Source organism: Hibiscus syriacus, unplaced genomic scaffold (genome assembly GCF_006381635.1).
Source record: "Hibiscus syriacus cultivar Baekdansim isolate YM2019G1 unplaced genomic scaffold, ASM638163v2 tig00111398_pilon, whole genome shotgun sequence".
Lineage (NCBI taxonomy): Eukaryota > Viridiplantae > Streptophyta > Magnoliopsida > Malvales > Malvaceae > Hibiscus > Hibiscus syriacus.
The window spans coordinates 1,771,453-1,786,245 of record NW_024063081.1 but is presented as its reverse complement, the minus strand read 5'-3'; the positions used below and the strand labels follow the sequence as shown (position 1 = coordinate 1,786,245).

At 35.3% G+C, this 14,793-nt stretch overlaps 1 protein-coding gene and 2 pseudogenes across 1 annotated transcript; 1 reads left to right on the top strand and 2 right to left on the bottom strand.

The window, feature by feature from the left end:
* The first annotated feature begins 3,596 nt into the window (after positions 1-3,596).
* LOC120161353 (tetraspanin-20-like) lies at positions 3,597-7,485 on the top strand. The gene is given in 7 exon segments (XM_039171627.1): positions 3,597-4,017; positions 4,516-4,568; positions 4,571-4,614; positions 5,007-5,087; positions 5,188-5,292; positions 6,248-6,454; positions 7,364-7,485. Coding segments are annotated over 7 exon segments (888 nt in total). The 5' UTR covers positions 3,597-3,706; the 3' UTR covers positions 7,451-7,485.
* Positions 7,486-9,980: 2,495 nt separating this feature from the next.
* LOC120161100 lies at positions 9,981-11,106 on the bottom strand (annotated as a pseudogene).
* A 693-nt stretch (positions 11,107-11,799) lies between these two features.
* Positions 11,800-13,147, bottom strand: LOC120161238 (annotated as a pseudogene).
* Between the last annotated feature and the right edge of the window lie 1,646 nt (positions 13,148-14,793).

Below are 14,793 nucleotides of genomic sequence, written 5' to 3'. Positions count from 1 at the left end.
ATTAAAATAATAAAAGTAATAGTTTAGGTATTAAATGTATAGTTTGCCCTTTTTAAATACTGTTAACCTTATCATGCTTTGGATGCACCCCTAATAATTTTGCAAATTAATCAGTTTGAGTGTGGATAATATTCTATGATTTAATTACTAAATATTAAAGCCCTTTACAGGTTGGCCCATTTGGAGATGTTGGATAGACTCAATTATTAATTATAAGCCATTATGCATCGGGGTACTTTACCTACTTTTATGTATCTGCATTATCTTTTCTCTTGATAAAAAAAAAAAGTGATTAAACTATATTTAAAGTTAATTTTATGTGTTTAAAGATTCTTTTATTAAAAATATGTGTTTAACATCACAAATGTTATTATTTTAGGTTTCTGAACCATACATATCATTAAAAAAACTTATTTTTCTGTACAAACCAAGCGACCTCGGTAGTAAAAGAATTATTCTTATTCCTTGAGGTCCCAAATTCGAGAACCATTAATGCTAGGGGTATGAGTATTTAATGTCAAATGATTGAGAATTATCTTTGAACATATATTGCTTTCTACTTACCCAAAATTAATATAAAAAAAACCTTATTTCTTCCTTGCCACCAACGACCACCGACGTTGGTGTCGTCATTGTCATCTCCCTTCTTGATCGTCGTCTTTCTTTTCGTCGTTCGTACCGTCAGGCCCCCGTGAAGTCGCATAAAGGTTGCGTTTTTTCCTTACCGTCGTCGGGCTTAAATCGTGATTTGAGGTTCGTCGGTGACTATTCGTCACGTGGTTGGTTGTTGGGTAGAGGCATTATCGGGGTTAGGTCTAGTTAATGGCAACATCGACGACAAAGGGCGGCGGCCGAAAGTGGCAATCCAAAAATATTTTTTAGGGTGTGCATACATGTATTAATAATAAAAATATTTCGTATGGGATAGGCACAAATAAAATTCCAGGATGAACACTATTAGTAAAATGAAAAATTAACATAAAAAAATTTGGATTTCAGGGTGGGCATGTGCCTATAATTTTGCCCCTCATCAAATTATAAACACAACTTATAATATTTATATTTTAATTATATGACACTTTAATATTTTTGACACATAAAACATAATTGGTCGCTTAATTTTATATCACACTTGATAACATTGCACATTATACATGTGTGTCCATAATTATATATCTTAATCCAACAAACAACTGTGACAAATATGATAACCGATTGAATTTGTGAATAGTCAAGCTGAGAACAAATCCGAATGATTCATAGTACAGTTAAAAGCGATAGATTTATGTAAATATACAAGTTAATACTAAATATACACCCTGAGCACACACAATCAAGAAACCTTTTTCATAAGGAAAAAAAAAATGCTCCCAAATATCGGTTACAAGGGAAGAAGAAGCTACCTGCTTTCGATTTCATTTCGTCTTGTTTATATAAACATATGTAAAGCATTCCCATTGCTCCTTCCAAGAAGCTTAATCAAAACCAGCCGTTGGTTTTTGGACTCAGTTGAAACAAGCAAAGCCGTTGGTTCTTGGACTCAGCTGAAACGAGCAACCATTTTTCTCCACTGGTTCCTTCCCATTCCAATATGCCGAGACGGCCTCCCAACAGAGTCAGATTTCCAAGGAATTCTACCCGTCGTTTCTACTAATGCATGTGTTACAGTAACCACATCCTCGGTGTCCCCAGGAACAATCGAAACGAGGTTGCCCCTGTATGTCTCTCAATATATATATGCCATTCTTCTTTATATGGATCTTTTACTAGCTACCCTAACTTCAGTTCTTGATTGTGCATTCTTTGTATGAACTCATTGCTTAATACTTCTTTAACTGTTACTGATGTTTTGTCTTGTAAACCTGATCTGCATTTTCGAAGTGTTTATATATGACGTCTTGCAAGAATATGTTGAAACCTGAAAACTCTTTTTTGTTTTAAAGGTACCAAGGGTGGAGCTATGCAACTCCCTTCAAACGTAAGACATCTCTCATTTCACCGTCTAAATTATATAAAGTAAAAATAATTCATTATAGTTTAATCTCCCATGCTTCATTGATATATAGTGTCAATGTGCGGTTCGGTAGTGAATGTCTATTGCAGGCAATGCAACACAAGGATTGGGAGAGATCATTAAGTTGTTAAAAATTACACGACGCAAACACATATGATACGATATGTGTTGAACTTGCTGTGTTTTAGATTTTGTGTGGTCAACCATGATTCTGTTTAACTGTTTAGCGCGCTTCAAATATTGAATGCATAAAGGTTGGTTTTGAATGAAAACGGCGGCTGCAGGAATACTTTGCTGTTTGTGATGGAACATTCACGATTTACTCCGACAGCCGATGTAGACAACGATTGAATCCTCAGTGAAGGAGTGCTGCTGCTTAAGAATACAATTTTACCATTTCAGTTTAGTGTTTTTTAAATAATAATCAAAACGCTCTGATTGTGAGATTGGCAGTGTAATTGCTGCTGATTTTGGTAGTTTGTATGAGATTTTACGGCCAAAGCCAGTAAACGAAACGAACACACACGAACATAAACGAATAAAATTTTTGTTGTTGTTCATGTTCGTTCATTAAGGAATATAGCTTGTTCATGTTCGTTCATTAAAGAATATAGTTTGTTCATATTTGTTCATTTAAATGATAAACGAACATAAAATAACATAATAAATTAACATAAACGAACACAATAAACAAACATAAACGAACAACACAAAAAACAAATTTATTCGAACACAACAAATGAATGTAAAAAAAAAATAAACAACAAGAATAACAACTTAAAATTCATTAATATAACTTGCAACTTTAGAGTTAATTTGTTCGAATACGAAAAAAACATACATAAATCATAAATAAGCTATATGAACATAATAAAGTCTTAAAGTTAAGTCTTGAAATCCAAACAACTTCAATAATTTTCGTAACATATTCAACTTGCCTTCTGTTCGAACATAAATGAACATAAATGAACGAACATAAATGAGCGAACATATAATCGAACGTTCACGAACGTAAATGAACGAACGAGCCATTTGTTCGTGTTCGTTCATTTAATTAAACAAACGTAAAATATTATTTATGTTCGTTCATTTAATAAATAAACGAACATAAACGAACTTCCTGCCGCACGGTTCATGAACGGTTCACTGAACGTTCAGTTCATTTAAATGCCTAAATCCAACTAATTTTCCAGGGAGAAATATTTGATGTGCGCTAAGGCATGGTTTTACGTTTGTTTAGCATAAAAGTAAATCCTCATTTTTACTGATTTATTTCGTCCTTGTTTCTTATTAAAGTTAACCTTGTTTCTTATTAAAGTTAATACTATGTGGATTGCATTAGAACTCACTTTATAATAAGGATTTGTTTTTTTAATGTAATAATCTGTGTATGATTCATTAACCGATCTATAATATTATTAATTTATTTAACATAAAAATTGTTTTATATTTTTTAGTAAGCCTTCTTAACTTATCTATATTCACAATATTAAATTCTTATTTTTTATATTATTTAAAGATGAGTGGACCCATCTGAGATTGAGTGAGGTCAAGTTGTGATGAAAAAATAAAGCCAAATTATTCCAGGAAACGAAGCTTCAGTCTCATCCCTCTGTCAAATTCATATCATCATAGGGTTTCTTTAAGCGAAAAAAACGAAGGTGAAATCATAATCGATTGAAACCTTAGGGAATGCGGCCGAGTTGCTGTCAAGTTTCGTTTGCTTTTGTTCTGAAGTTCTTGAATTTTCTCCAAGCTTTCTTTGGAGTATCGATCTTACTCTATTCGATATGGATGTTGGATCAATGGAATCATCACGTCCCCGATTCTCCTCCGCCTTTAGTTCCGTCGCCAGAATCTTCTCTCTCGGTTTTCTTCAATTCGAGACCGGAGGTTGGAGCTCGAGCAGCTAGGGTTTTTGATGATTTCGCTGTTGGTTTGGCCTCCGGGTTTGATGATGGGGTCGGGTTTAACTTGAATTCCGTTAAGCTACCTGCCCCTTGGTACTTATTCTATTTAGTAAATCGTTTTTCCTTTTAAAGTTTTTTATTGTAATTAATTACTTCTAGATTTTGAAGTGGATAAAAAGCTTTATCAAATTTGAAGTGGACAGCATTAATTGCTTCTAGACTCATGTTACCTAATCAGTTGGAGTCAGATATGCTTTTTATTGTATGATATTCAAGAAATACTCAGTTAGAGTTTCTAAGATGAAGTTCGTTACTGACATACTGTACGACAAAATCATGCCATGTATTAGAATTGCCAACTCAACCAAATATGGTCTTTTGTTTCGTACTTTTAACTCTAAAAATATATAGTCAATGGTTTCAGAATATTGAATTAGTATGAAACTTAACAACATCAAAGTTCTACGTATAGGACCAAATACATAACCTACATTAAGCTGTTTTTTAAACAAGCATTGCAACTGGGAACTTGGTTGGGAAATATAAATGTTTGCATGAGTATAAAGCTTATGCTATTATTCTTTGTTGCAGGTTCATCTACTCTTTTATGGGAGTTGGCATTGTGCTGTGTTGCATTAGTCTCATTGGTGCATTGCAGCTGAATCTATTAATGGCTGTTGCCTATGTTTTGTATCCTATCTAGATGAGTCTTTATATTATTCTTTTCAAATAAAGTTGGTTTTAGAGATTTATCTGCTGCGGTTCTGAACATGTCTACATAGACTAGGCCAAATTTAAGTTGAGACAATGATTTCCGATATGCTGAAGTGTTAAGTTCTTCAACTCTATATATGCTTCGTTTATAAGAAGTGAAGGTAGCAGAAGAAAATCAAATGCTAAAATTAGGTTCAAAACTTTAATCACAAATTTCAGAATTTTAACTTATGCATTTTCACTTTTAAGTCTATAGTAGTTGTGATTTACAAGGTTCTATAACGAGCATTAAATCTTGAAGATATAACTGTCTTCCGATATAACGACAATCTATTGCATGTTTTGCCTTAACTTGATCAAACTGCCAGTATACACTTATCAAAATTGTCCTCATACTAATAGAAGCTTCTTTGGTGGCATTTATTGCAATTGATCGTCGTTGGGAGAAGGTAAATTATTTTTCTTGGTGCATTGTGGTTGTCGCAAGATGCTATGGCTTTAATCAAATGAAAATTATTATCTATTACTAAATAATGTATTGTATGACAGGACATTCCATTTGACCCAACTGGAGAACTTGATAACCTTCGCTCCTTCATAGAAGACAATATTGATATTTGTAAATGGGTTGGCATCAGTGTGGTCGTAATTCAGGTATTTTAGCCCATGCTTTTAAGCATCTGTAACTTACTAAATTAGCTGACTGCAATTTTTGTGCACAAAAGTCAAATGAAAATCCAATAATAAAATGAGCACATACTGTGTTATTTCTGCCTCTTAATCAGATGATCTACTAAAGTTCAAGTCATGGTCATAATGTTGACCGTGATGGCTAGCTTAGGTGAATATTTGGAAGTAGCTGAATTTTTTAATAAGGATGTAAAGATTTTATAATAAGGGTGAATTGATATGCAATGATCTTCTGACAGGGTTTACAATTTCTCTAATGTGAAAAAAACTTCATTTGGATGCACCTTCTAGTGCCACCACTGAACTGTCCCTTGGTTATGTTATCCCTTCAGCTTTTTCACCACTGATGATTGGATGGATAGGTGGATTGTTAATATATATCCCAGAAATATTGTAATTTAATTTAGCTGGGGCTATATTGAGAATGGTCAGTGGAACTAGTGGGGGTTTCTGTAAGTTTTGGTTCAAATCTTAACAAGTATTCACGGAAAAGATTAAGAATTCTAGCATTATGCATGGTTAAAATTATGTCAACATCTTTTTTGCATATCACTGGTTAAAATTATGGTTAATTATTTGATCCGTTGAAATCCTATGATAAAAATTTGGTTGATGAATGATTTGGGATTAAAACAGGGAGTTGTTCTGTCCCATCCATGATAAATTATTTTTGGAAATCAAATGCTGTTTGAACTTTAGTCAACTTAAGATAAATCTCTTTCTCTGTTTGAGATTAATCTAACCATAATGAGATTTTTAAAATTTCAGTTAATATAAATGGTAATATATTCCATGGCTGGATGAAAATAATCTTTTTTTTAATTAGAAAATTAAATGAAAAGATTTTTATTTTCCTTTTCTTTTAGATGTTGAGCAAATCCACGTACTTCTTTAGTCTAATACTTCTTATATTCTTCAGGCATTGTCTTTGCTAGTGGCAGTAATTTTGCGGTCAATGGTTTCTGTTAGAAGAAGAAACATTGATGATGAAGATGATTATGAAAACATTCGAGGTAGAACTAGGGAGCCACTCCTAAACTCCCAGTCTTGCCACACTTCTACTTCAGCCAGGGGTGATGGCAGGGGTACTCACCCTGATTTCTGGGGCTCACGAATAAGAGAAAAGGTATCCTGTTTCTTTAGTACTATTAACTCGTGTTTTATAGAATAAAAGATAGGACAACTACTCTGTATTATTAGTTTATCTATATCCTGTCAAATCCTCGATGCAAAATATAATTCTGGATTGAATGATGACTGCTTCCTGTGGAAATGGTTCTAAGTTGTATTATAGGACAATGTATATCATAATCGCCATGCTGTATATCTATGGTTGCAGGGAACCTTATGGACTATTTGGTGATAGTATGACAGATTAATGGTCTAGCTCATTAGTGCCAATTGGCAATTAACCAAACCCAGATTCATAGTCTGGAATCTCAGTAGCAAATGCATGATCGTTGAGTATTTATGCAGTTTGCAAGTGTGCATATGATTTTCCTTAAGATGCACACCTTAACATTTACCACATCTAGATCCACTCGCACTAGTGACTGATAAAATACAGCATCAGTCTCAAATGATAATTTTATGTGTGGAAATGATTTGTTGAAAAAGAATTCAGTCTGATTGATAGATACTGGCTTTCAATGACTGATCAACTAAATAATTTCGTTTTGTTGCCTCAAGCTTCTGTTTTATCACCATCGATATTTGTATGTGAGACTGCGTCTTTAGTTCAGAGTTGACAGTTAATCAATGATATCCATTCTCCTTTGTATCATGTCACCCCCTTTTAGGTTCCTTTTTTCTTTTGGTAGTGAAGCAGTTATCTCATGTCAGTACTTTATTTTGTTGAACGTGTCTTAATTGATATATAACTAGTTGTAGCTTAGTTTTGGCAAAACAAAAGATTAACCTATTATTTTCATTAATGCTGAGTTACATTTGGGCCTGTCTCTTTCCATATGCAATATCATCCATACAACATTACTTAGTACCTCCTAAATCATGCTCCTTGAACTTTGTCTTGCAGTATGGTCTGAACAATGGTGATAGATACAACAGCACTGATAAACACGATTTACTAAACCAGAACGCATCGAGTATGAAGTCCAAGTAGAGCGATGATCAAGAGAAACACCCATCTCTCAGGTGTCTATCATGTGTATGTTAGATTGATGCATTGTGTTGTTTTATGATTGTGTATTTGTTTCATGATGTTGGAAATTGTCATGTCTCATACTGATCCAAGTAGATAGCAATACGCTGTTTGATGTGTACCCTTTTCTCGCTGTATTACTTTGTAATCTGAATGTGGTGATAGTGATATTGTTTATAAATGAGAAGTTTGTTGTTTGGTTTCCCTTTCATTTGAAACCCATTTGACAGAGTTAATGTAGTATTTTCTAAACCTATAAATACAGTGCACTTGATTTATGTCCCTTATATTCCCACCCTCTTCATCAATTCTATCGTTCCAATTCAGATACCCTCTTAAAAAGTATATTTTAAGACTCCACTAACTCTGCTTGCGGAGTTTTACACTTCACTGACAGTACATTGCATATTTTTTTTCGCACAATTTATACATATTACGGAATAGTATGTTTCTTGTTTACTTGTGTAGTATATCGATGAAAGATGCTATAAAATTCTAAACTTGATTATGCTGATTTCATAAAATTAAAAACAAGCTTAAATAAAAGAAGGAAAAAAAGGGTTATTTCATTATCAACTAATTAGCATTCAACCGAGTATCAACCTCAACTCGAGTCTCCTCATTACGGTCCTCGGCGAATTTATCAACTTCCACTTCGCCCACAACAAGCTTGAAAGATGTTCTCTTATCACTTGATTCATTGACTTAATGTACTCATCAATGCTTAAAATATAAACCCATGATATACTATTCCATAGTATAAGATATATAATCGTGTTGGTATTGATGATGTTCTGGTTCTTGTCTTACTGTCTGCCCAGTTGCTTTGCGGATGGTATCATGATACAAGTACTTTGCCAGTCAGAAATATAATTTAGCTAACCAACCAAGAGTGCCAATGTAGAATATTTCGGGGCTTATTATGATAAAGCTATGTATTGTCAACCTGCATATTTTTCCCTAGATATTTCTTTTCATCATCTATAAGTTATAATAAAATAAATCACTCCAAATGGTATACATATCAATCAACAATCAGGATTATCATCATCCAACCAGATTCTCTACTTACATTGTTTACAACAATTCAACAAGGTTAGTGGACGAACCAAAATACTTGACGTTAGAGGGGATGAACTTCTAAAATTTTAGGGAAGGCGAAAATAAATTACTAATTGAAAATATCTAAAATATATGATAATTTAATATTTTTAGGACATATTTTCATGGAGCGAGCGCCCTGACCGCCCCCTCCCCTGCTCTATAATCTTCAACTTCAATCTACATTTGCATTTTTTTTATATATTTTAAATTATCAAAAACCCCATCCTATTTTCTCAATACCGACAAGGCAACTAAAAAAAGGAAAAATACAAGGGTCAGCTCGTCAGGTGGTTAGGGGGCTGAATAAGAAAGCTCAAATTATATATACCAAACATTCCTAAACCACATTTAAACAAATAACCTCTGGCAGGATCATCCCCATTCTTGAGAATCAAATGCATAAATTCACAGATGATGAGTTACGATAAATACAGGACGGAGAGAATTAAAAAGGTAAGAGCAAAGTCAGAACACCGTACTGGTCAATGTCATATCGACCAGGGCCTCTTCCACAAGCTCTTGTAGCAACTTCCCTTCTATCTGACGTCCTAAATTATCTGTTTCCGATTTCATTTGATCGACCCACCCTTTACCCATCACTTCTTCCTGCACCACCCTTTCGACCGCCAGGCAGTTGCTGTCCCTGTCACCATCAGCATCATCCACCAAACGCTTACTGTCACTGGAAATCCATTCCTTTATTTGGGCACATACATGGTCAACCAGTGATGATGATGCACTCTCCGTGTCCCTCATATAGGACCAGCCCAATGACATAGTTCTCACGCAACTGCTTGATCCACAACCTGTGATTTCCACTACGGCTGCATTGACACAGTCGAATACGAGCTTCCTGTTTGATCTCCTTTGTCGTTGTTTAGCCTCATGCAGAGGCTCCTTCTCATTCAAGTTGGCATATCTTTCTCTCAAGGACGGATCCAATGGGCTTTCAGGTGAATGCCATCTGGCAATAAATGACTCAAAATACACCTTGCTATTGAGGCCAGCAGCTGATAACAGTGATTGGACAGAGAATCCAATCCCATTTTTCTTCCTTGGCACCCGAGGAAACCTTCAAGGGTTTTGATGAATTTATTGTGGCTGTCTCTGAACAAGAATCATCCCATGAGATGGTGCGAGCAAGTGATTCTATAGGTGGTGACTTGTCAATCAAGTTAGACTTTGCTGGCACCTCCACCCCTTAATTAATAAACGAGATAATAGATTAGGAGAAAACAAAATCAGAAGAACAACAGGTTCCTAATTTAATAAGCGAAATTAACCTTGGTACACTGGTTTGATACTGCATGAGAACTCTGGATTTGTGTTCTCATCCTCGCAAAATAGAGGTTCTAAAACTGAGATAGGGCTTGGCTGGTCCTGAGAACTCTGGATTTGTGTTCACCTTTAAAGATGATTTCATGCTCTTTGCATTTGTCAGTTCCTTAGGAAATTGTTCTTTGCTAGATTCAGGATCTGAAAATTCAATATTAAGCCTGACATCGTATGCAGTGGAGGACACTGGAACAGATTTTAATCTGAGAAGATTTTTGGGAGAATCACTTGCTTTTTCTTCTTTATTCAATTACTAGCTATGCAGGAAGTTGATCCCCTTGGTTCTTGTTTCTTAGTACTTCCCTCTTCTTTAGATCTCAGCAACTTCTTTGTATCAGAAAGAGCAAGCATCTCACCCAATGTGTTTGAGCTTCTCCTGACGTCATTGTTCTTGAGAATTCCCATTTGATGCCATCATGGACCATCTTTCTGAAAGCCGCTTCTTTGATTCCCGGCAAACTGAGGACTCAGGAGAACATGATGCTTGGCTGAAGGAAGAGGATGAATAAGGGCCACTGTTGATGTAATCCCATGAATGTCTAGAAGTTGGCGATGTGACTTCTGAATCACTGAGGTTTTCCATAGCATACTCATTTTGAGATCTATTAACTATCATCACCACCAATGTAACCATTGGAAAACACAGAAGAAAGTAATGTTTCATTCCTGCTGTGACCAATAAGATTTTCCCACAACTGCCTAGTGATTTCTTTTGCCACTTCTCTTGGTTCTTGTGCACCATCATCTTCAGGTTCCTCATAAAAATTATCACCATGCAATATCCTAGGAAATGAGGGGGACGGAGATGCCACAGTCTTAATCTCCTGAGACATCCCAGGGCTGGGCTTCAATACCACTATTCTAGTTGGTTGGGAGGGATATTCATCAACTTCAAGACTAGGGAAAGGAGGATAACATGATCCGTTCTTTATATCCCACCCAGTTCCGTGACCCATTCGAGCTGGTGTCTTCTTCTGTTTATCACTACTCCCTATTCCAGCAAATTTTTCTTTTTCAATCATCTTGGGTCTAAGAACAGCGATACGCATTTTCTTAGGAGATTGAGATAAAGACTGGAAATCAAAGAGACGCTGAGAGAACTTGGAACTTGGCTCTTCCAGAAACTTGAGGAATAACTCTCTATTGGAACTCAAAACTTCCAGTGCTTCCCGAAATTCCTTGGTTGGACCATTTCAATAAGTTGGCCTATGGAATAGGTAATAAATATTTGATGTAATGGTCCATCATGATCGTGGATCCTACCCATATATAATAAAACGTTTACCAACAACTTACAGATCTTGAAACATTGAATCAAGTGGGCTTTCACCTTTAATTACATACTTAAGTTTCATATGGTTATTTGTAAGCATATCTGCGTGTGTAATGTACATTCCACGGAGATTAAAACAAGTATTGTCCCAAGGATCCAAAGTCCAAACCAAAGATTTGATCAATTAATTTCAGAAGCTTACTTTATGGGAATCAAGTAGAACTGAATCTATTATGTGGTCTTAGTGATAAAAGAAATTTTATTTTTTTAAAAGATTCGGGTTCAAGCAATTGTGTCTATAGGCTATGTGCATGCGTTGTCAATTGACTAAGAAAACTCTGAATAAGTCTATATAAAAAAAATGAAGTAAAAAGAAAAATAAGCAGAGCAACGATGGAAATAGAGAAAGGGAAATTGTTTATTACATGAACTATAGAGTACAGTCACTATATTGAAAATAAAAGAGAAAACAGCCTCACCGTCTCAGTTTAAAAAACGCCCAAAGAAATAAAAACCAGCTTTGGGCCTTTGGAGAGGGCTCAGTTAGCCTATATACATGTGTTTTTACACTATCATTTGGGGGTGTTCTTGGAGAAATTTAGAATTGTGAAAGTGAAATGCATCGCCTATGACAAGCTATGGTTCTCTTCTTGGGCTTCTTAGTTTCTTGTTTCCAGACATTGCTAATATCTTGAGCAATCTTCATGGCATCTGATGAAGCACCGGACGGCCCTCTCCTTGCGAACCCTACTGCATACAGTCCACTGCTGCCTTTCCAACCCATTGGGAACCCTTTCTTGGAGAACAATTCACCTTCCTGAAGCCAAGAGGGAACATTGCTGCGGTATCCGGTGGCCAAAACAACCGAATCGATGTTGAGTTTTCGGCCATTAACGAGCTCGACTTGTCCAGGTGATAAACGCTTGATTCCAGGAACAACTTGGATGTCACCCGATTTGATTTTGTCCAATGCTTCAATGTCCAATACAGGAGTTTTCCCTATACTATTCTTAAGCTCCATAGGACCAACTGATGGCCTTTTCAGTCCATATTTCTCGATGTTCCCCAGCACCACCAGGCCAATATCAGCAGAAGCTTTTCAACGAGCCAAAGGGGCAGCCATTTCATCATCAAAACAGCGAATTCAAATGTCGATTTCCCAAAAACTTCTCTTGGCAATACATGAACCTGTTAAACAAAAAAACCATTAGAATTCAATCTCATGTTTATAAGAAGATATTTGATATTTGGTTGATGACTCAGTCAGACTTACCGAGCTGCGAACCAGCTTTGAAGGTGAAGCATCATGGTTTGCAAGATCAAGAGAAACTTCCATGCCGGAGTTGCCACATCCAACGACTAGTACCTTCTGACCCTTGAATTTCACACCAGACTTGTACTCACAAGCATGGATAACTTCACCACCAAAATCAGCCAACCCTTCGATATCCGGCACCACGCACTCGGCATTTTCACCGGTGGCCACCTCGAGCCATCGGCAAATATACTCGAACTCTGTCTTATTTGCGCCACTCACGGTCTTAACCCTCCAGAAGCCACAGGTCTCATCTCATCGTACCTAGCTGACTGGACATACTCATTTAACTTTGGGTTGATATCAAAACGCTTAGCGTATGACTCAAGGTATTCGATGAACTGTCTCTTGGTTGGGTACTCGGGGAATTCTCAGGGAAAGGTAGTTTAGGGAGTTGGCAGAATTGTTTAGGGAGATGAAGCTTTAGCCTGTCGTAGGTCCATTTTTGCCACAAGCACGCTGTGCATTCGGCTCTTTTGAGAACGGCAAAGGGCACCCCTTGTTCTCTAAGGAAAGCAGCCGTGGCTAGCCCCGACAGTCCGGCACCGACTATCAACGGACCATTGACCAAAGTCCATTTACGCTGAAAGAAACCTTGGTCTTGATCAATAAGTCGAAACAAGTTCTCCATATTGTTTAAGTTTGGCCAAAGGGTTTGTTTGGAATTTTTTTTTTTTGGAAGATTGATGAAGAAAGAGTAGAGTCCAAAGAGATTTGATTTGTTGAAGGAAGTTAAGAGAGTAGAGGGATTTAAATATGGGGAGCTGGTGTGAAAGGAGACGAAGGACCATGTGATGGCATTCAAGAATTGATGCGAGTTCAAAGGGCTAACTTTTGTTATGTTATTATGGAATATATATTTTAATAGATCTCATATTCATTACACTTTGATTTAAGAAAATTGTCCAAGGATATTTATTCTTTCCTTTAAGTAGTGTATGTTTTAAAAATTATCGATCATTTGACAATAAAACTCACTCTTATAATCTCTAGTACTCGAATCCTGAGACCTCTAGATAAACTTGTCTCTGAGCATGGGAAAGAGAGATATTTATCCAGGGTAAAATTATAAATTCACATATAATTAAAAAATAATAAATTATCTATTTAACCTCCCACCTATTATTTTATTTTTGATTTGATCATCCATTTATTATTTTTTTTAAAATCATACTTAACTTTATATTTTATTTTTTAACATATGGTAAAATCATACTTAACTTTATATTTTATTTTTTTAACATATGGTGATAAGAAAAATGTATATATAATATTTTTTTATACATTTGAGAAAATATTGTACAAATTTTCTTTTTTTTTTGTCTTCTTTAAAATATGTAAACAAAAGTTGTCCAATTATGCAAAAAATATTCAGACATGCATGTTACATTAAATTATTTGACATAATTAATACGTAAAATTGCACATAGGGGAGAATTAAAAGACTAATTGGGTAGAGTAGTAAAACTCTAAGTTTCTCTCGTGTCGTTTGAAACCTTTTTGTATCTTTGTTTCACTTGTGGCAGTATTAGCTTTCGTATTGGTTATTGATTACCGATATTTCTTAATTTTTTATTCTTTTCATATTTCAATTTTTATTTATCTTTATTTTTTAGTTTTTAATAATTCTATTTTTATGGTAATTTTTTATGTCTTTTGATACATTTTTTTATCTTATTTATCGGTCATTTAACCGTTCTTTTCGTTTTATCTTTTTTTCAGGGTTAAATTTGATGACGTCTCAATTAGGGACGGATCTCTTAGATACATAGGAGGAACTTTCCCCCTAACCCGAATTCTTTTTACATTTAATTTGTATATATAATTTAAATATTTATGAGATAATTATGATTTATCCCTTTACTTTTAAAAAAGTTATATTTTTCCCTCCCGAATTAGAATCTTAATTCAGTCCTTGACCTTAGCTTATCGAAATGTGCTTATTTATTATCATGTTGATCTTCACTACTTTAGATTCCGAATTACAATTATGAATTATTTTTTTAATAAGATTAGCTCTTCTATTAAAGAAAATACACAGTTCATGAATTTTTGACCAAAATCTATACTTGGATTTGGCAACTAGCATTGGGAGCTGACATGAAGGAAATTTTGATTGGACCATGAAATTCCATGGATTGAGAATGGGAAATGAATTAAAGAAAAAGGGTGGTCCATTGGCGGTCCTTGAGCTAGAGACTAAATGCCTCGATGGTTACCTGACCATGGTCCTTCACCTATACAATTCCATGAGGAATTCACATGGATCCCCCCAGC